Genomic DNA, 20,607 nt, shown 5'->3' on the forward strand with positions numbered 1-20,607 from the left:
TGAGACAGGACTTGACTGGCAAGTAAGATTTTAGTCCAGTGGTATTTCTCAGAGGATGGATCACTTATACCTGAAGCCCTTATGAAAAGGAATTTAGAAAACACCATTAAATGCATCCAAGGCAGAGATCCCACAATAAAGTTGGATGAACCAAAGAAAATGAGCCAGATCATAGAGAAGAACCATACAAACAGAAATATCTAAATGGATAAAAGTTATAAGCTGGATGAGTTCTGACATGGAACACAAGGGTGTAAGAGTGGCAGTTACATGATCCAAGTATCAAGTGTTTTTCTCAACCCCATGGATCTCTCTTCCTAAATTCTGAATACCCAATTTGTAATTTTAATTTATCTCTTAAGATATAGCCATAAATTCCCCACCACCACCACCACCACCACCACCAGGTTAATGTTTTATTCCAGACACTCAGACTGTCTTCTCTTTCACCTCCATGTGATGGCTGACTTCATTGAATCTAGCAGCACAGAGGACACATCACATGCTCCCTGTCCCTTTATAAGGGCCTCCCATATTACCATCTAATCAAATAGGCATTTAATATAAACAAGGCACAACTTAGCCTAACTCACATCACCTCAGGTGTTTGACAATTAGACTACGAACGAAAATCACAAATTTCATTCAAACCCAGATGAGATGTTTGTCTTTTCTATTTCTATAATTTCCAATATAAAATCTTAGCCTTAAAAAACAGAAACAACCTAATATGTTTTGTTCTGGTTGTTGATTTTAAGTATACATGAGATGGAAGTCTAGAATACGTTTTTATCTCCTATTTAGGAATGTTCGTGTTTCTATTTCCTGTCTTTGGATACTTCCCAAGTACTTCTCAGATCTTTTCAATGCTTCAGAGTTTAGCTGATTTCCTAAATTTACATCCTTAAGAACTGTGGCTTTGAAAGTAATACATAATTCACCAAAAACATTTCCCCACATCTACTTTAGGTTTGAGTAAGCAAACCCCTGGATTGTAATATGAATATTTTAAACTTGTCTGATCAATTCTGAATACTCTATTTGTCACAAACACTGGAAGAATTCATGTTTAAAAATAAAACAATGCTCAGAACTTCAGGGGTGGAAACTGATGAGCTGTGTCATTCAAAGGTCCTTCCTGGCCTGCCAGCTTTATCAAACCAACAGAGACTCGCAGTCGATGAAAAGAGGTTTTTTTTTTTTTTTTTTTTTTGAGACGGAGTCTCGCTCTCCCGGGCTGGAGTGCAGTGGCCGGATCTCAGCTCACTGCAAGCTCCGCCTCCCGGGTTTACGCCATTCTCCTGCCTCAGCCTCCCGAGTAGCTGGGACTACAGGCGCCCGCCACCTCGCCCGGCTAGATTTTTGTATTTTTTTAGTAGAGACGGGGTTTCACCGTGTTAGCCAGGATGGTCTCGATCTCCTGACCTCGTGATCCGCCCGTCTCGGCCTCCCAAAGTGCTGGGATTACAGGCTTGAGCCACCGCGCCCGGCCGAAAAGAGGTTTTCAAGTTAACAAAATGTGTAGCACCAAAGGATATTAGAAAGGAGGCTAAGGTGGTAAGTTAGAATGCAGAAAGTCACACTGCTTCCAGATAATTCCTAGGGTGTTTTTGTAGACTTTATGTAATGGAAAGGGTCTATTATAGCCACGTCCTTTTTCCTTAAGCTGAAAACTTCTTACAGAGTTTCACTGTTTAGGTTTTTGTATGTCTGACACTTGGAAAGATGGCTCTTTCCTGAAGACCACTAGAAACATGGCTGGAACATTTTAATCACTCATGCTTGTGTACATTTAACAACCCTACATTTGACTGAATCATAAAGACATTCTTATTTCTACACATGCACTGTCTTCTCATGTTCCTTCAATATGAAAACTCATGTGCATCCTCTTCCAGAGTAAAATTTCAGGTAATGTATTTTTAGATGACAGGACTTTTCCTCCTGATGAACCTAAGAGGGGACCAGGAAATAAACTATTGGGGTTAAAGAAATGAGAAATTTTCTAAGATAGTCACATGCAACAATCCCACATTTGAATAAAAATGGTGAATATACAAGAGGGCGCAGTTGACTGTACTGCTAGAAACCACTGTCCCATTCCAATAACCCCAAAACACAGACTCTCAAAGAGTACATTGGCAACTCTACATGATAGATGTCACTTCTGCTTTCCTTTATCACGATTAGGGGTCACAGTAGATGAGAACTGTTCCTTGAGTGATGTATGTAAATATCTTTCTGCACACAATATCACCTAGGTAACAAAGTTTATATGCCATTGTCAACAGGAACAACTATGTTATGAAGAGGTGGACTTACCACCCCCCCCCCCCCCCCCCCGCTGCCCACTAACAAATGCTTCTAGAATGAACAATGGAATTTTAGAACTTGAAGGAACTTATCAATTGTCTAGTCCAACCACTCAACTTGGTTACACTGTTGCAAGAAATAAGAATCAAGGTCCTTAATCTTAGTACCGGATATTTTCAATATTGCAGGCCGATTGCCCATCAATTAAAGAGATGAAATTTTCCTCTCTGCCGTTTATTTTCATTTCTAAATACCACTCTAAATACCACTCCAGCATCTTCCCTCATTTTATTCAGTCTTTTAGCCTGGGGGTTTTTCCAGTAAGATTATGTCAACTAAATCCCTAGTGAACACTTTGCTGTCCATCCCTTCCTTTTCAGAGGTTCTTTTGAATGTGACCTTCATGGTATAAACCACTCAGTTATTTCCATTTCCTTTCACTGTCCTCTCATCTCCCTACTGCCCTCTGCTAAGGCTGTTCCCCAGACTCTATCTTCTACTTGGGTCTTCAATCTGCAACTTCTCTGTGACTGGCTCCCAGAAGCTCCCTGAGCTTCAGACTCTTGTCTCCAGGTGTTTCCTGCATATTTTCATGTTCCTATCTCCTCAAATGCAACATATCCCCCCAAATCACCTTCCTTACTGCATAATTTGCTCATCTTCCTAAGAATATCATCATGTCTCCAGTAATGCAAGTTCAGAACTTCAGTTATCTCAGTCTTACACCTTTACCTACTCATACTGGTTTTTAAAAAATCAACTTGTGTTCCTTTTTGAAGTCATCTTTCTTTTGGTTCCCAGAAAAACCACCATAAACTAGGTTTTCATCAGCCTCTAACCAATCTCCCTATCTTCAACTTATCTTCATTCTTGAACATCTATTTCATTGCATTAATCTGTTGTTCAAAAAAATATTTCATTTTTCTTAACCAGGACCTTCTTCTCTAACTTGGTGGGTCTACTTACATTTTTGCATTGTACTTTCTCATTCCTATGCTTGCCCACAATAAATTCCACAGCTAGAATACACATCCTCCTAATTATCATCTCCAAATCCTGACTGCTTTCAATGGTGGTTCAAGTCCAGTGTCTGCAGCGAAGCTTTCTGCTATGGTCCTTGAATTTACGATTTTACTTATTCACCACCTTTCTTTGTGCACAATTTCCAATTACTTTATATATCAGCTTTCTGAATATATCTGTCTTATCTTCTTGGTATGGCTATAGGAACCAAATCATACATGTCTTTATCACTTCTGAAACTATCCCAATAACTGTATTACATTATTTATTATATATATTTAAACGAGGCATAGTAGTTAGGAGAATATTGGAGATAAAAATTCTGAGTTCTGCCTCTTGTTTTGTTCTTTCTTGCTGAGTGAACTTAGGCAAGCTACTCAAACTCTGTAAGCTTTCATATCTATAAAATAGACGTAATACCACCTACTTCATCGTGCTGTTGTATAGCACAGCTTAGCAGAATGTGTATGTATGTGTGTGTACACACAAACACACAACATTTAACATAGTTTCTGGCCCATAGTGAATGCTTTTTAAACAGATGGCTAATTATAATTCTGCACACCATAGGTACTCCTTTTTGGTCAATAAACTGAAAAGGTCTAAATATGTTTTCATAATATGCTGTCAAGATTCCATTTCATGTTTTTTTTTTTTTTTTTTTTTTGAGACGGAGTCTCGCTCTGTCGCCCAGGCTGGAATGCAGTGGCCGGATCTCAGCTCACTGCAAGCTCCGCCTCCTGGGTTCACGCCATTCTCCTGCCTCAGCCTCCCGAGCAGCTGGGACTACAGGCGCCCACCACCACGCCCGGCTAGTTTTTTTTGTATTTTTTAGTAGAGACGGGGTTTCACTGTGTTAGCCAGGATGGTCTCGATCTCCTGACCTCGTGATCCGCCCGTCTCGGCCTCCCAAAGTGCTGGGATTACAGGCTTGAGCCACCGCGCCCAGCCCATTTCATGTTTTTTACACCATTGATTATCATATTGATATAGTTAGGCTTTGAGTCCCCAACCAGATCTCATCTTGGATTGTAATCCCCAGGTGTTCAGGGAGAGACCTGGGGGGAAGTGATTGGATTATGGGGGCAGTTTCCCATGCTGTTCTCATGATAGTGAGTGAGTTCTCACAAGATCTGATGGTTTTAAAAGTGTTTGACACTTCCTCCTACACACTCTCACTCTGTCTCTCTCCTGCTGCCATGCAAGATGTACCTGGTTCCCCTTCCACCATGATTGTAAGTTTCCTGAGGCCTCCCCAGCCATGTGGAAGCGTATGTCAATTAAACCTCTTTCCTTTATAAATTACCCAGTCTCAGGTAGTTCTTTAAAGCAGTGTGAGAACAAATGAACACACATATTCAATAAAAAATTACTTTTCTAAGCTGCATTCCAGAAGAGTAGGAAAGATACTTTCAATCTTCAAGCTGTGCTCAGTTGACAAGACCTAGTGTATAAAACTCTGTACAGACCAGTTTCATCCATACACATAACCCAATCAACCACGATTTTCAGCAATTACCATTTTAATAATGGAGTTAAAGCAGAACTAAATAATTTTGGGGGAAGGCTAGAAAAGTTTCCAAATAGCCAAGTCAATAGGTACAGGTTTGGTGACTGTCAAAAACTGAAACTCAAGGATTAGTGACCACAGTCAGCTTTTCCTATGAAGAAAGCCATGAACTTTCCTTCAACCAACAAGGCTATAACAAAGTCTAATCAATAGCTTTAAAAAACAGAATGGAAATGTTGCAATATGGTACATTAAAAACTAGCGACCTGGCCTTTTTTGGCTGAAGTAATTCTTTTTTTTCCCTAATGAAAGAGTCTTTTCTCCTTTGTGCAGCAGGTCACAACTTTCCTAGGTTAACTCATATTGCATGTAAAATATCAGATGCTACACCTCCACCTCCACAAAGGTTGCAGGAAGTTTCCACCAGAAATATCTATGATCTCGCAAAGGCAGGCTCCACCCACATATAGAAAGTCAAAGCCACTATCTCCCTCTGCCTTGCCTCATACCTCCCACAATGATGAGCAGCCACAGGGAAAATCTCTCTCTACACCATCAGCCAAACAACTTTCCTTCTAGGACCCCAGCTTCATTATTTCTGCACCCCTAGGCAGGAAAATTGCGAGGTCTTACCGCAGATGTTAGACGCGCAAGAATTTCATCACTGCTTTCTTCAGAGTCTTCAATTTTCTGATGAGACCTTTGGGAAAAAAAAGAACAAATTACTTTTCAGTTTTGTTTGCTCAAATTTATCTATCAAGTTAGGAGGAATAAAGGGCAAACAATGTAATTGTTATTATTTTAGTGAAAAGTACTCATGCTTTAACAAAGGTTGTGTCAGTAACGCCATAGGAACATAATCCTCTTGCAGGCCAAATGTTCTCACAAAATCAATTAGCGAGAACCTCTTTACAATGTACCAATTGAATCCTGAGGATGGAGTATTACTCACCCCATGATACAGCAGAATAACCCTGACATGCCAGTTTTACATATATAGGCTTGCACAGAAGGTAGATGCAAATAAAAGGTAGTTAAGTGCTGAAATTCCCTCTAAACCTAAATGAAATCCAGATTTTGAAAATATGAAATGTGAACTTTCCACTAAAATCAAGTTGTAGCCAAAACAAACTTACTATAAAATGGTATCATTATAGGCCTAATACCACCATGGGAATTATGAGGAATATAAAAACACAGAAGTTTTGTATAGCTTTGTATTTGCTTTCTTAAGAGATTACTGCCCAACTAAGAAGCTAAGAATATTATGCACATGTTAAATAACTAATGCGACATGTAACAATGTAAGATCAGTTTGTTTGTTTGAGGAAAATGATCTTTTTAACTTAATTCACGAAAAAAGGCTTCACCAAATGTATATTCTAACAGACAAAATTATCTACTTCTTAAGAACAATCTTATATCCTACATTTTTTCCTAGTTTGGTCAAAGAAAAAATTGATTAATACAACTGAATATATAAAATTGTCTCCAAGATCTATTTCCACAAGCAATCCCTTTCAATATATGCCGTGGACAGGGGGGATTGGAGGTAACTGCCCTGCAGAGCAGCAATATCAGCATCACAGTCCAGTGATTGATTTCAATCTCAGTAACTACAGTGTGTCAGCTGGAATGCCAGCCTTATGGGCCAAGAGGGCTTCTCCCAGCTCACAGGACAGCTTAGAAGCTGGTCCTTAAGAAGGGAAAAGCCAGTTGGATCAATTCTGGCATTGCCTTCTTGTTTCTGTAAATGTTATTAAACCCTTTTCCAGAAAGAAAATCCCACCCTTCAAATCACAGCAATGCATTACAAACCACTGCCTTTACAAAAATTGCAAGATACAGGTATGAAGCAGTGCTGATGTTGTCAAATAACTTAAGCACTCATGCAGCAAAGTGTATGAGATGCTTGCTAACAATCCGCTCAATAAAAACTGTGGGAACTGAGCATTATAACTTGGGATCGTTTTTTCAAAAAGGTTACCTAGATGATGAGTATTTCGAATAAGCTTTATTATTAAGATTCTCTATTCACAAGGCTTCTGTAGTTATACTGAGAAGAGACTGGAAACGCTTTATAATCTCAACCACCAAACCAGATTTATATGATTAAGCTGAGGCTACTTAACAGACAGGAACTTAAGAACCAAAGACACTAAAGGCAAGAGAACCAAACAAGGGCTTCTGCTTCTTTGTCTGTGTCTGTAGTGACGCATGGGCTGGTCGTGCCTTTTCATGTTTCTCAGACCCCAACAGATACCTGAAGTATTAGTTAATGGGCACGAGGTATTTTGCACTAGCACAGATTCTCTCATGAATCTGCTTTCAACAAGCTGCTAAAAGGAACTCAAAATTCCAAGAGAAGCTCTTGTGTACGAGACTGATGATGGCTATCTCATAACTAATGGTTGAGCTGCTGCTATTTTAGTGGCAAATAATTTAGTCCTTGTTCCGAAGCAAAACTGTCTTTCATTGATCTTCCAGAACAAATGATGCCTTAGCAAAAACATTTCTTAAGGAAATACGTGTAAGAGGGACAGAGTGATGATCTCCCAAGAGCTGTCCCACAGCCCATATCCCATTGTTATCACCTCAATCACCAAGATTTAAGCCCAGAACTCCCAAGTATTTCTCTAGCTTCTGGCTCTCCCCTGAGCTTGCCTTATTTTTCCATCTGCCTTCAAAGTGGCTCTATGTGGCAATTCCAGGAACTTTATTTTCACCCACGTGGGGACCTTACAGGCTAACTCAACCTAACTCACACTGAACTCTTCTCTTACCTCCTGCCCTCAGCTCTCCCCTTGGAATTACAGGCCCTGTTCACCCTAGAGCCATCCCTTCCCTCCTCACTCTGGCCTTTGGGAAGTCACCAGATCCTCTCACTTCCCTTCCTTCCCTTCCAAGCCTCTTTGACAGTCTAGGCTTCGCTTGAACAAATTATTTACAAATTATTTTACTTCGCTTGAACAAATTATTTGTTCAACTTCGCTTGAACAAATTATTTTAACCACCTTCTAACAAGCTTGTCTCTGGCTTCTCTTCTTGTACCCAGATACCTACAGACACCAGAAGCACCTTTCTAAAACCCAGATCTGGTCCTGCTCTTCTCCAGACTCCAAACCTTCAGGGATTTTCTTCACTGCCCACTGAGGGCTCTAGAATTCGGAAATGCTCTTCCTTCCCTGCTAACATGCCCCATGCCCCACTGCACCAGCAGGCACCTGTACCTCACCTGGTGTAAAGGAAGGTCATAAGGGCAGGACTGGTAGTAACAGGCAATAGTGGAAGAGCCTGAAAAGGGGGAAAGAAGAGAGAAGGCAACACTTGGCTACTCTCCTTTCTTTCACCACTACGGTCACTTTTTAACTTAAACCCCCTCCTCAGCTCTAGGCCAAATTGCCCAAAAATACCAGACTCTCTCTTCTCCAGCAAATGTATCTTTTACAAAATTTAAACACATTCTGTTTTAATGTACGTAAATACTTTTCAGTGCAACCCAGGAATGACAAAGTTCTCACTTACCCGATCAAAATAAATAAGGAAACAGATGCAGCAGAGGAAAAGCAAGTGTAATACTTGCATGTTTTCCATTATTACTAAAGGGGGCTGTGCTGCTCAGTGAATGAGAGAGAGAGAGAGAGGCTGTGGGTCTAGTTTGTCAGTGATTAGAGAAAGAAAATAAAGAAATTCCTACTGGAATCAGCAGGTAATGACAGTGACAAGTGACATAAGACAGAAAGAGAAGAGAAATGGGGTGACCCTTGGAAGGAAGATCTCTCCCTGAGGGTTTATTCCAACAGATGCTCTCCTTTAGGAATTCCCTGGGTTACCTTTCAAGGTCTCTGCTTACCAGTACCCCAAGCCAGACCTGGTAATTCTCCAGGGGAGAGTGCTGAGTCCTGGTGCTCTAGGCAGACGTCTCTGTAAGTTCAAGAGATCTGCAATATCTAAGGGTGTCATTGTGAGGATGCAGAGATGACAAAAACCTATGGTCCTCCACCCTCATCCCTCTAACCATCAAACTGGATGCATTATCATTATGCTCACTCCCACCCGAAAGGAAAATAACAAAAAGCCCTGCCCTTCCTATAGTCCTCCTCACCTGAATTGATGGCAACTCCATCCTTCCAATTGGAAGCCATCCTTGAACCCCTTTCTCTCATACTGTGCCTTGTATCCACCCTGAAATCCTATTGGCTCTTCAAGACATATCTCTCACCTGACCACATCTCACCACCTCCATTACTACCACCGTGGTCCCAGCCACAGTATCTCTCACCTGGACCCAGGAGCCAGCGTAGTCTTGCTAAAATGTAAGTTAGTTCAAGTCCCTCTACTCAAAATCCTTGAATGACTTCCCATCTCACTTAGCATAAAGCCAAAATATTTTCATACTTAAAAATATGCAATTAACAAAGACATATTCAAGGTGTGCAACATGATTATTTGTGAATACACTGTGATGATTAGCATAATCAAATTTATCACATACTCATCACCATTCATGCTGTACATTAGACCTCCAGAACTTGCTCAATTTATAAATCAAAGTTTGTATGCTTTGATCAACATCTCCCCATTTTCCCCACCCATGATGTCTATATTCTGGACAAGTATGTTTTGCTTAATAAAGCAAATTCCTATGAAAAAAGAAATGGGATGGTAGAAGAATGAGAACTAGATTTTTCTTGAGATCTTTGATATCATGAATACAAACACTGTTCACCTTCTCAAGAGAAGATAATTTTTCATAGCATCTGGCTACTAGTTATGCTTATAGAAAAAAGTACTAAATGGGAATTATGAATGTGAAAGGTTTCATTAAGAGTCCAGAGTGTATAGTTATACTTTAAACTGAATGAAATTAGATTTTTCACATTTGATTTTGAGGATTTGAGTATTAATGTTTAATATTTAATTCGATGGTTCAATTTCAGATGCTAATATAATCAGGCTTAGATGTCCAATTTTTGCAAAATTCCTGTACTACTCTTAAATACAAATGTACTCTGATAAAGATAAGCAATCTGTTCCCACACCTGGAATAAGCCTTGTCTATAAACAATGGAAATTTTGAAGGACTTAGTGTTTCCTTGGGAGAAGAGGTAATGAGTAATCACAAAGACTAGGACTAGCTGATTTCATAACACTGTTTACAAAAACAGTTTAAAGTAATAAGTGGAAATTTTGTTCACTTACAATGCCAATACAAATCTTATGCCAAGTTCCATCACAAACATTTATTGAAAAATACTGACAACAACAAAAAAAAGTTTGTTTACCCACACGGTATTTCCTCCTCTCCAAGTGTCAAGAGGATCTAATTAGGAAAAGTTAAGTTAGGAGTACAAAGGCTAGGCTTCGGACATCAGAATAGCAGACTTGAACTTAAGTTCTCTGGCCAGAGAGTGTGAATCCATCACCATTTCAGAAACTAAGGAGGCCAAGGGATGTCTCATGTTGCTAATAAACACCAGGTAGTAAGAAAAAAACAGGCAGGATAAGGAGAACAAAGGAGGCAGAAGTGAGGGGGGTGGTGGAGGTGCTATTTTGTACAGGATGGAAGAGGAGACAGGGACCTGAATTTTGGGAACCACCACTGTGAGACCATATTAAGTACATGACTGGGTGAGGGTACATCCAAAGTGAAAGCAGAAAAATAAGAGAAGTCCAAGACTGACCTCTACTGTGTTTAGAGGTCACTGCTTCAAAATGTAGGTTTCATTATTTAGGGACAGCCAGACCGAATAATCTGAGGCAAACAGATCAGGAGATGACTGGCATTAAAAAGACAGTTTTTTTTACTCACAGTTCCCAAGAAGAGGGGGGATGACACACAAGGAGGGGCCACACAGGGAGGCACAGTGTCAGTCAGGAGGCAGAGGACATGGGCGAAAATGTGGGAAAGAACCTTTATTATGGTTTCCCCAGAATAGAATAGGTGAGGGTGAGGCAGGGTAAACAGGCTAAGGATGGACTGTTTGATTAACTTCAGCAGGACCAAAAGCATAGGGACTGCCCCTAGTTGTTTGGTACCTGGAGTTCGGGTGATTAGGGCAGGTGAAAAGCAGCCCAGAAGGTGAAAGCCCAGTAAAAAAAAAGTGGTTATGTTATGAGCTCTGGAATGGCTGGCTTACCTATGAAAGGCATGCTCCCAGCAAAGCTAGCAGGTAAGTTCTCTACTACCTCTAGGAATGGACTATTCCTGGGATGGGCAGTCTCTCCAGGGTCAGCAAGGCCCCAGATGTCAAAGCACTGAAACACAGTTAATACAATCAGGAAAAGGAAGAATTAGCAAAGAAGCCTTAAAAGCAGCAGCTGGTGAGACAGAAGAGCCAAGAGATGTTATCCCAGGGGCCAACTGCAAAAACTGCTTCCAGAAGGACATGATCAATTGTGCCAAATGCTGCTGTCATGTCAAGTAAGATGAGGACTGAAAAATCAACATTTTGGCATTTGGCAACATGGAAGACTTTTGTAATCTTGACAAGGTTGCCTTCAGTGGAGTGGTACTGTTGAAAGCCTGCATGGAGTAGATTCAGAAAAGAATAGAAGAGGTAGAGAAAGTAACCATAAACATCTTTTGAAGAGTTTTGCTGTAAAAGGGAACAGAGACATTGTGCAGCAGCTAGAGGGAGATATAGGGAAATACCAACACATGCTGAAAAGAACAATCCAGTAGAGGAAAAAGCTGATAAAGCAGGAAAAAAAAGAGACTTCAGAAATGAGATCCTTGAGTAGGGGTGCAGAGATGGGATCAGTGCACAATGTGAGGAAACTGACCTTAAATAAGAATGTGGATCATGCATCCATTTTGATCAGGAGCAAAGATAGAGTCCACCAATATAGATGCAGGCAGGTTAACAGATTTGGTAAATAAAACATGAGAAAGATAGTTTTTAAAATGTTCCTCTCAATGAAATTAAAAGCAAGGAAAAAGAAGTAAGAGGGGAGCAATTGTGATACAGTTTTCTAGGAGACTGAATATGCCAAGAAATGAACAGGACCATGCAGCAGCATTGAAGACCCACTCAAGATTAAAGGCCATGAATATAAAATGAGACTGATCATCCTTAGACTCCTTAACAAACCACCTCTTCCATCTACCTTTAAAATCTAACAGAACAAGATGCTAGACAACCATGGCGAGTGATGGCTGAAGAGAAAGGAAGTATTGATCCTGTGATTTTTCTATGTATATAACTATATCATCTGCAAAGAGAGATGGCTTTATGTTTTCCTCCAAATATATGCCTTTTATTTCTTTTTCTTGACTTTTTGCATTGGCTGGAGTGGACGAGGTGTACTAAGAGAAGATATATTAGCCTTGTTCTGAGTCCTAGTAGGAAAGCATTTAGTCTCTTACCATTAAGTATGATGCAAGCTATGGGTTTTGCATAAAGTCTTATCAGATTGAGGAAGTTCTCTTACATTTCTATTTTTCTGAGAATTTTTATCATGAAGGTTTACATTTTCTCAAATTCTTTCTCTGCATCTATGAAATTTATTATATAATTTGTCTATTTTCAGCCTTTGAATATGGTGAATTATATCGAATGATTTTTGAGTGCTGAGCCTTCCTTGTATTCCTGGGGTAAACTCCCCTTTTTCATAATGTATTTATAATTTTTATGCATGAGAAAGATTGTGTCTATACTAATGAGTCACATTGTTCTGTATTTTTTTTTTTTTTCTTTTTGAGACGGAGTTTCACTCTTGCTGCCCAGGCTGGAGCGCAATGGTGCGATCTTGGCTAACCGCAACCTCCGCCACCCCAGTTCAAGCAATTCTCCTGCCTCAGCTCCTGAGTAGCTGGGATTACAGGCGCACGCCACCATGCCCGGCTAATTTTTTTGTGTTTTAGTAGAGACGGGGTTTCTCCACGTTGGTCAGTCTGGTCTCAAACTTCTGACTTCACGTGATCCGCCTACCTTGGCCTCCCAAAGTGCAGGGATTACAGGCATGAGTTACCGCGCCCAGCCTTGTTGTTTTTTTTCTCTGAAATTTGTCATGACAGTGCTGGCCTAATAAAACGAATGTGAAACAGCCACTCCTCTTCAATTTTCTGAGAGACTGTATAGAAATGACATAATTTGTCTATGGCCATACAACCCTGATGGTGCCCGATCTTGTCCCATCTCAGAGGCTAAGCAGGACTCGGCCTGGTTTGTACTTGGATGGGAGAAATGACATAACTTATTTTTTAAACGTTTACTTAAATCTGTCAGTAAACTTATGTAAGCCCATTCTTTCCTTGTTTGAAGTGTATCAACTACAAATTCAATTACTTTAGTATACATAATTCTATTCAGATTCTTCTTGAAGGACCATAGGTAGTTAATATCTTTCAAAGAATTTGTCCATTCCACCTAAGTTTTCAAATTAATGATCATATAGTTGCTCATAATATTCATTTGTTAGCTTTCAAATGTAACTCTGCAGTGATATTCATTCTTTTATTCTTGATATTGGCAATTTGTCTTTTTGTTTTCTTCAACACTCTGGTTAGAGATTTTGCACTTTTTTTTTCAAAGAACCAACTTCATTTCATTAGTTTTTTTTCTAATTTCTTTTCACTTACATTGATTTTTGTTATCTTTATTAATTCCTCCTTTCTGTTTGTTTTGGGTTTAGTTTGTTTTTCTTTGGCTAGCTTTCTGAGGTGGAAGCCCTGATCATTGATCTAAGACATTTACTCTTTCCTAATATAAGCATTAAAAGCTATCGATTTTCCTCTAAGTATTGCTTTAGCTGCATCCCATAATTTTGAGCATGTTATGTTTTAATATACATTCTATACTAAATATTCCTTATTTCCTTTGGGACTTCCTCCTTCACCCATGAGTTACTTCAGAGTATGATGATTTCCAAATAGTAGGAGATTTTACAAATATCATTTTGCCTTTAAATATATTATTGCATATGCCTCTTTATCCTTCCCCAGTCACCTTTTGTTATAATCATAATATGTATTACATCTACATACACTGAAAAGCTTGCCAAATATGTTTCCTTTCAACAGTCATATATATTTTAAAGAAATTAAAATAAAAATGCCTTTGATTTTTATCTAAATATCTACCACTTATGTAGCTTCTCCTTTATTCCTGAATTTCCAACTTTCCCTCTGATATTGTTTCTATTCAACCTGAAAATTTTCCTTTAGATTTCTTTTAGAAAAGGTAAGCTAGCAACCAATTCTGTTAGTTTTCCTTCATCTGAGAATGTCTATTTCACCTCCATTTTTAAAAACTATTTTCACTGTAGAGGATTGACAGTTCTTTTCTCCCCACCCCCCAATCCCCCACACACCTTGAAGACTTTCTTCCACTATCTTCTGGCCTCCATGGTTTCTAACATAAAACCTCTAATTATTTGAATCATTATTCCTCCTGTAGATAATGTGTCATTTGACTCTAGCTACTTCCAAGATATTTTCATTATTTGTTTCTTGTTTTTAAGTATCTAGCAGTGTGTTTCTCTGAGTGCTCCTGTTTGGTGTTCACTGGATCTCTTGAATCTACAGATTTGTCTCTCACTGAATTTGGGAAGCTTTTGGCCATTATTTCTTTAAAAGTTTTTTTCTGCACCAATCTCTTTGTCCTCTCCTGGGATGCCAACATGTGTTAGACTTTGCTACACTGTCCACCAAATCCCTGAGACTATTCATCTTTTCAATGTTTTTTTTTTTTTTTTTCTTGTCCTGCACACTGGATAATTTATAATGATCTATCTTCAGGTCACCTCTATTTTGCTATTGAACCAATTCAACAAATTTTTAACTTCAGGTATATTTTTCAGTTCTAAAACTACATTTCTTTTTTTTATTTTTTATTTTCTATTTCTTGACTAAGAACTTCTCTCTATTCATTTGAAATTTATTTACTTAATGGGGCATAGTTAAAATAGTTGTTATCAAGTCTTTAATAGTTCCAATATCTGAGTCATCTCAGGGTTGACATTAATTGTTTTTCATTTGACAAATGGTCATATTTTTCTGATTATTTTGTGTCAAGTAATTCTGTATTATATTCTGGCCATTTTGAACATAATGCTATACAGCCTCAATGACTCCAGCTGCAGTTCAGTTTTCAATGCCTTTTCTATGGTACCTTGGGTCTGTCCCACAGATGTCCATCTCAGGAAACTCTCATTTGTATAGTTCATACACAAAATTAATGAATCCCTTCCCTAGGTTTCTCCTCTCCTGGATTCCCCTATACTCTCAGACTAGCTGCAGCTCTTCTGCCCAGCTCTGACCAAAACCAAACAGTTTCTCCTTGTCTATTATCTGCCTGCACTGCCACCACCACAGAGCTCTGAACCTGGGACAAACCTGTAAGAAAAAAGGAGAATCAAGACAAGGATTTCTCCACCCACCCCACCCCATCACACTCTTCAAAACTATAGGGGCCCATTTTCCTGATTCTTTTTGCCAGAAATATGAGGTTTCTACTATAGATTTTGACAACTGTGCCACCACTGATCTCCCATCCTACAGCTGGGGTCTGCCTTTAAGGCAAAGAGCTGTGAAATAAAAGAAACGAAAAGGGAAAACTCTCACCAGTGTAGGCCACTTCTCCAAAGTTTCACTTCGTTCCATAATCTGCCTGCTTTTATTTACTTTTGAGGGGCCTCGGGTAGTTATTGTCTGTATTTTATCTAGAGGTTTCAGCTGTAATCAATACAAGAGATAGGCTCTAGTAGACTTGCTCCATCTTGGCCTGAACCTGTAGCTCCATCAACAGATTATTCTCTCCAAGACTCTTCAGTGGAATTCATTATTATCTTGCCATAGTTAACGTCTCATAAACAAGAGGCCAAAAAGTCAAGGTTTTCAGGGAAAAAATTAAAGTAGATAGGCTGAAAATATGCATGACAGTTCTATTCTTAAATGTAATAAGATAATGAAAATGTAGAAAACACAAAAGACGGAATAACCTATAACAAAAACTAATTTTCAAAAGTTGGGAAGAGCTGAATATTCCACACAGTAATTACAGATTTTTTTATAAATTTAGAAATTAACTGTATGAAATATTTTCATTTCTCAGGAAATAATTTTGGTTTTTTTCCCACAGCTTCAGAATCTTCATGATAAGCTCCTAGGTATCACTTGTGGCACCCAACTTCTCAGCTTGTTATCTGTATGAACTGAGCTCAACCCCTGTTAGTCATTGAAGGCCTTACATTATTTACATATCGTCATATCCCTCACAGGGCCAAACACGGAAGCTTAAGATCAGTAGATGCCTGGTGAGTAAGTCACTCCACGGAGTGCAGGTGACAAGTGGTTGTCTTTTCCCAAACCCTCTGCTCCCTCTTCCTCTTCCTCACCTAAACATTAAGAGAAGCAGATTCCATGATCTTGTAAATCCCTTGTGGATACCAATATGTATGAAGCTAAATTTGTGAACTTTTCAGAAGTGTCAGCCAAGTGGCAACAGGCAGCATGTTTGGTAAAATCTTTTTATCACAGTAATATTAGCCAGTCAGGATGGAGAGGCGGTTGTTTCAGCAGAAGCCATGAGGCTTAACAGGGTGCATATGGGAGCCACAGCCAGACCCAGACCACTCGCCATGTACCCAGAGGCTACCTTGAGAAACAGAGAGAAATACAGAGACTGGGCTCTTTTACTAAAAGACACTAAAAAGTTAACTAGAGAGACTTTTTAAATTCCTATATTAGAATAACTTTACTAAAGGGTGCTTCTTCCCCCTACTCCTTTTTTTTTTTATTGGCCATTCTGCAGGATGGCGGTTCACGTAGACAAACATCAGATCACTTAGAGAAAAACAAAGAAGCTACATTTTCTTTCCATATTTGAGTGTAATATGAGTTAAATTTTAGCAGTCCTCTGTCTTAATCACAGCATAAATATTAACTATTGTGTAAGTGGTAAGATACAGTTTCATGCATTCAAGCTTCACAGACTGTCTATTCAAAGCCCTACCTACTCCCACCCCTGGCAAGCTGGGAGATGCTATAACCACAGCTGAATTGAAATAGTCAAGCTCCCTCACAGCCTAAAAGCCCAAACAAGGTAGTGTTAGAAGCATCTTACCAGTCCCAAGGGAATTATTAGGCTGCCTTTTCCTACACTGTTATTTCATCATTCCTCACCAATTCTTCCCTGACCCTCTGCTTAAAATAAAAGAGCTAGAAACAGTACATTCTGGATAACTTGATTTGGCTCTCTGTTGGAAGGAGATACCATAACTGTTCTTTTTTCCCCCAGAGATAGTACCCTTGACAACCGATTCAGTCACTTTTTTTTCTAATTATCTATTCGGTTTGGGTATAAAAGTTATTTTGTATAAAATTCTGTTTCTTCAAACTAGCTTTAAAACCTTGCAACAGTTTCATTTCCCCTCCTGCTTTAAAGATTCTTTCTTAAATGAGAAAAATCCCCTTTACTATTTTTAGAAATGCATTTATATGGAACAAAATTGTGTTTACTTAGAGACATTAAATGGTTTCCTCGCATTATTTTGAAGACACTTAGAAGACAGCAAATTAGAGGGGACTAATGTAGATAGGCTAACACAGGTAGGTATCAGTAGCCTTTAAATGTCAAAAAGGTTATTAAAAGGAACACAAAATTGGGTTTTCACAAATGCATGGACAATGAAAGAATCAAGAGGGCACTTGAATAAAATGGATAGAAACAAAGCATCATAGAACTAAGAATGACATGGAAGCATGGATTTTTTTTTAATATAAAATGCAAGAGCAGTAAGTTACCGAAAGCAGTAATAACATGGACTGGAGACATCATGGAAGTTTTGTGGTCAAGGCAGGACTTGGGCTTCCCCTTGAGGGTTGGGTAGAATTTGACTGGGAAAAGGCAAGAAGAGCACAGGAAAGAGCAAGAGTATCACACTGGCATGAGGAAGTAAAGAGGTGTGGGCTACGGCTGAAAAGAATGGGATAGGATCATGCATGTGCAACCACAGAAAGTATTGTGACAATGCAACTGAATGAGGACAATGTCCATGGACATCTTTTCTCTGATCATAGTTTATTCCAAGTCTAGATAAGCCAAAGCTTAGCTCTCCAAAATTAGGCCAAAAACATTCTACCATAACATAAAAGTTGGCTTATGATTGTAGTATTGAAAAAAAGAAAAGGTATACACTGTCTCTCTCTAGAAGAGACCTACAATGGTTCAATAATTTTATCTTTATGTATTTACTACTTTAGAACAGACAGGTCCGTAGGTTCCCCAATGACAATGTTTCTGCACAAGTCAGTTACTACTTCCAAATGCACACATTGACACCACCAGAAAAAACTTGCTGATAAACATGGCATGCTATATAGCAATTCTCATCTCCAGAGCCTAAGATTTGTGTTTACAGTGATCAGTATGACAAAAGACTGCAAGTAATCTGGAGTTACTATTAGGAAGAAAATTTAAAAATTTTTCATTTTTAGAAATTAGAGTATACCCAGGATTTCTCTACAACAAGGTGATTTCACTGGCATTCCAATTTGTTTTCCGAATGGGGGAGAAGGAGGTGGAGTTAAATCACGAGGACAGCTTGCAAGTTTATTTCCATAGTCCTATGACCCGGTGAATCTGGGCATGCCCATGGGATTATGCACACCTCCATCTTGTGTGCAGGACAGGAAAGGCTGAGAGGAGCTGCTGGAGAACACCAGTCCCAAACAGTCACAGCCAGCCACAGCCACCTCCGGTTTAAAATCATGTCACTCCTTTTTAGGAAGCTTGTTAAAGTTCATTGAACTGCTCCTTGACTTTTCTCAGGACACTTTTGACCTATATTAAGAGCATATCACAATAAAGGACATTTCCTAGAGTCAGACCAATTGAATGATATCTGAATTCTGCTTTGCCATTGCAAGGCCCTTTATAGACAGTGGTGATGGGAAATCCATAATCATTTCACCAGAGCTTAACACTTTTATAGTTTCTGTTTATAATTTTATAGGAAGGGGTCCTAGAATGATCCCCATAACTTCTGGGGAAGAACACATAATATCAGGTGTTAAAAGCATAGTCATTAAAGCCAGACACACACAGATTCAAACACTAAAACTCCACTTAATCCTTGTGTGACCTTGGACGGGTTACCCGATCTCTGTACCTAATTTCCTCTCTTATTTAATAGAGATAATAATAGTACCTGTCTTATAACATTCTCCTGAAAGTAAAATAATGAATATAAAGCATTTAGCACAGTGCCTGACATAAAATACAGTCTCTACAGTCAACCTTTCTATTAGCACTGTCTCATTAATATTCTGAAACTTATTTATTCTCCTAAAAACAGTCTATATTAACTATTCAGTATTGTCATTTAACAGATTTTATTTTTTCTCTTTTTTTATTTTTCTGGGTACATAATAGGTATATACATTTATGGGGTACATGAGATGTTTCGATACAGGCATGCAGTGTGAAATAAGCACATCAAGGAGAATGAGATACCTATCCTCTCAAGCATTTATCCTTTGAGTTACAAAGAATCCAATTGCACTCTTTAAGCTATTTTAAAATGTACAATTAGGTTATTATTGAGTATAGTCACCCTTGTTGTGCTATCAAAGAGTGGGCCTTATTCATTCTAACATTTTTGGTAACCATTAACCATCCACACCTCCCCACTAACCCACAATTACCCTTCCTAGCCTCTAGTAATCATCCTTCTACTGTGTTCATGAGTTCAATTGCTTTCATTTTTAGACCTCACAAATAAGAACATGCAATGTTTGTCTTTCTGTGCCTGGTTTATGTCATTCAACATAATGCCCTCCAGTTCCATCCATGTTGTTGCAAATGACTATATCTCATTCTTTTTCAAGGCTGAATAGTACTCCATTGTGTATATGTACATTTTCTTTATCCATTCATCTGTTGATAGATGACGAGGTTGCTTCCAAATCTCAGCTATTGTGGATAGTGATGCAATCAACACAGGAGTGCAGGTATCTTTTTGATATATAACCTTTCTTTAGGGTATACACCCAGCAGTGGGACTGCTGGATACTATGGTAGCTCAATTTTTACTTTTTTGAGAAACTTCAAACTGTTCTCCATAATGGTTGTACTAATTTACATCCCCACCAACAGTGTACAAGGGTTCCCTTTTCTCTACATCCTCCCCAGCATTTATAATTGCGGTCTTTTGAACATAAGCCATTGTCTTTTGAATATAAGCCATTTTAACTGGGGTGAAATGATATCTCACTGTAGTTTTGATTTGCATTTCTCTGATGATCAGTGGTATTGAACACCTTTTCATAAACCTGTTTGTCATTTGTATGTCTTTTTTTGATAAATGTCTATTCAGATCTTTTGCCCATTTTTAAATTGAATCGTTAGATTTTTTCCTATAGAGTTGTTTGAGTTCCTTATATATTCTGGTCATTAATCACTTGCCAGATGGGTAGCTTGCAAATATTTTCTCCCATTCTGTGGGTTGTCTCTTCACTTTGTTCATTGTATCCTTGCTGTGCAGGAAGATTTTCAACTTAATGTGATCCCATTTGTCCATGTTTGCGTTAGTTGCCTGTGCTTGTGGAGTATTGCTCAAGAAATTTTTACCCAGATCAATTTCCTGAAAATTTTCCCCAATCTTGTAGTTTCATAGTTTGAGCTCTAAAAGTCTTTAAACCATTTTGATTAGATTTTTATATATGGTGAGAGACAGGGGTCTAGTTTCATTCTTCTGCATATGGATAGCCAGCTTTCCCAGCACCATTTATTAAAGAGACTGTGTCTTCCCCAGTG

At 38.8% G+C, this 20,607-nt stretch overlaps 1 protein-coding gene across 2 annotated transcripts in view; it reads right to left on the reverse strand.

Moving 5' to 3' along the window:
• RAPGEF5 (Rap guanine nucleotide exchange factor 5) overlaps positions 1-20,607 on the reverse strand; it is a 241,612-nt gene that overhangs the window by 170,664 nt on the left and 50,341 nt on the right. For both annotated transcript variants that reach the window (XM_033192533.1, XM_033192532.1), the window contains exon 6: positions 5,480-5,546. In XM_033192533.1, coding sequence (XP_033048424.1) covers positions 5,480-5,546 — 67 coding nt within the window. The remainder of the gene's footprint in view (positions 1-5,479; positions 5,547-20,607) is intronic.

The sequence above is a fragment of the Trachypithecus francoisi genome, unplaced genomic scaffold, assembly GCF_009764315.1.
Source record: "Trachypithecus francoisi isolate TF-2019V2 unplaced genomic scaffold, Tfra_2.0 Lachesis_group4, whole genome shotgun sequence".
Taxonomy (NCBI): domain Eukaryota; kingdom Metazoa; phylum Chordata; class Mammalia; order Primates; family Cercopithecidae; genus Trachypithecus; species Trachypithecus francoisi.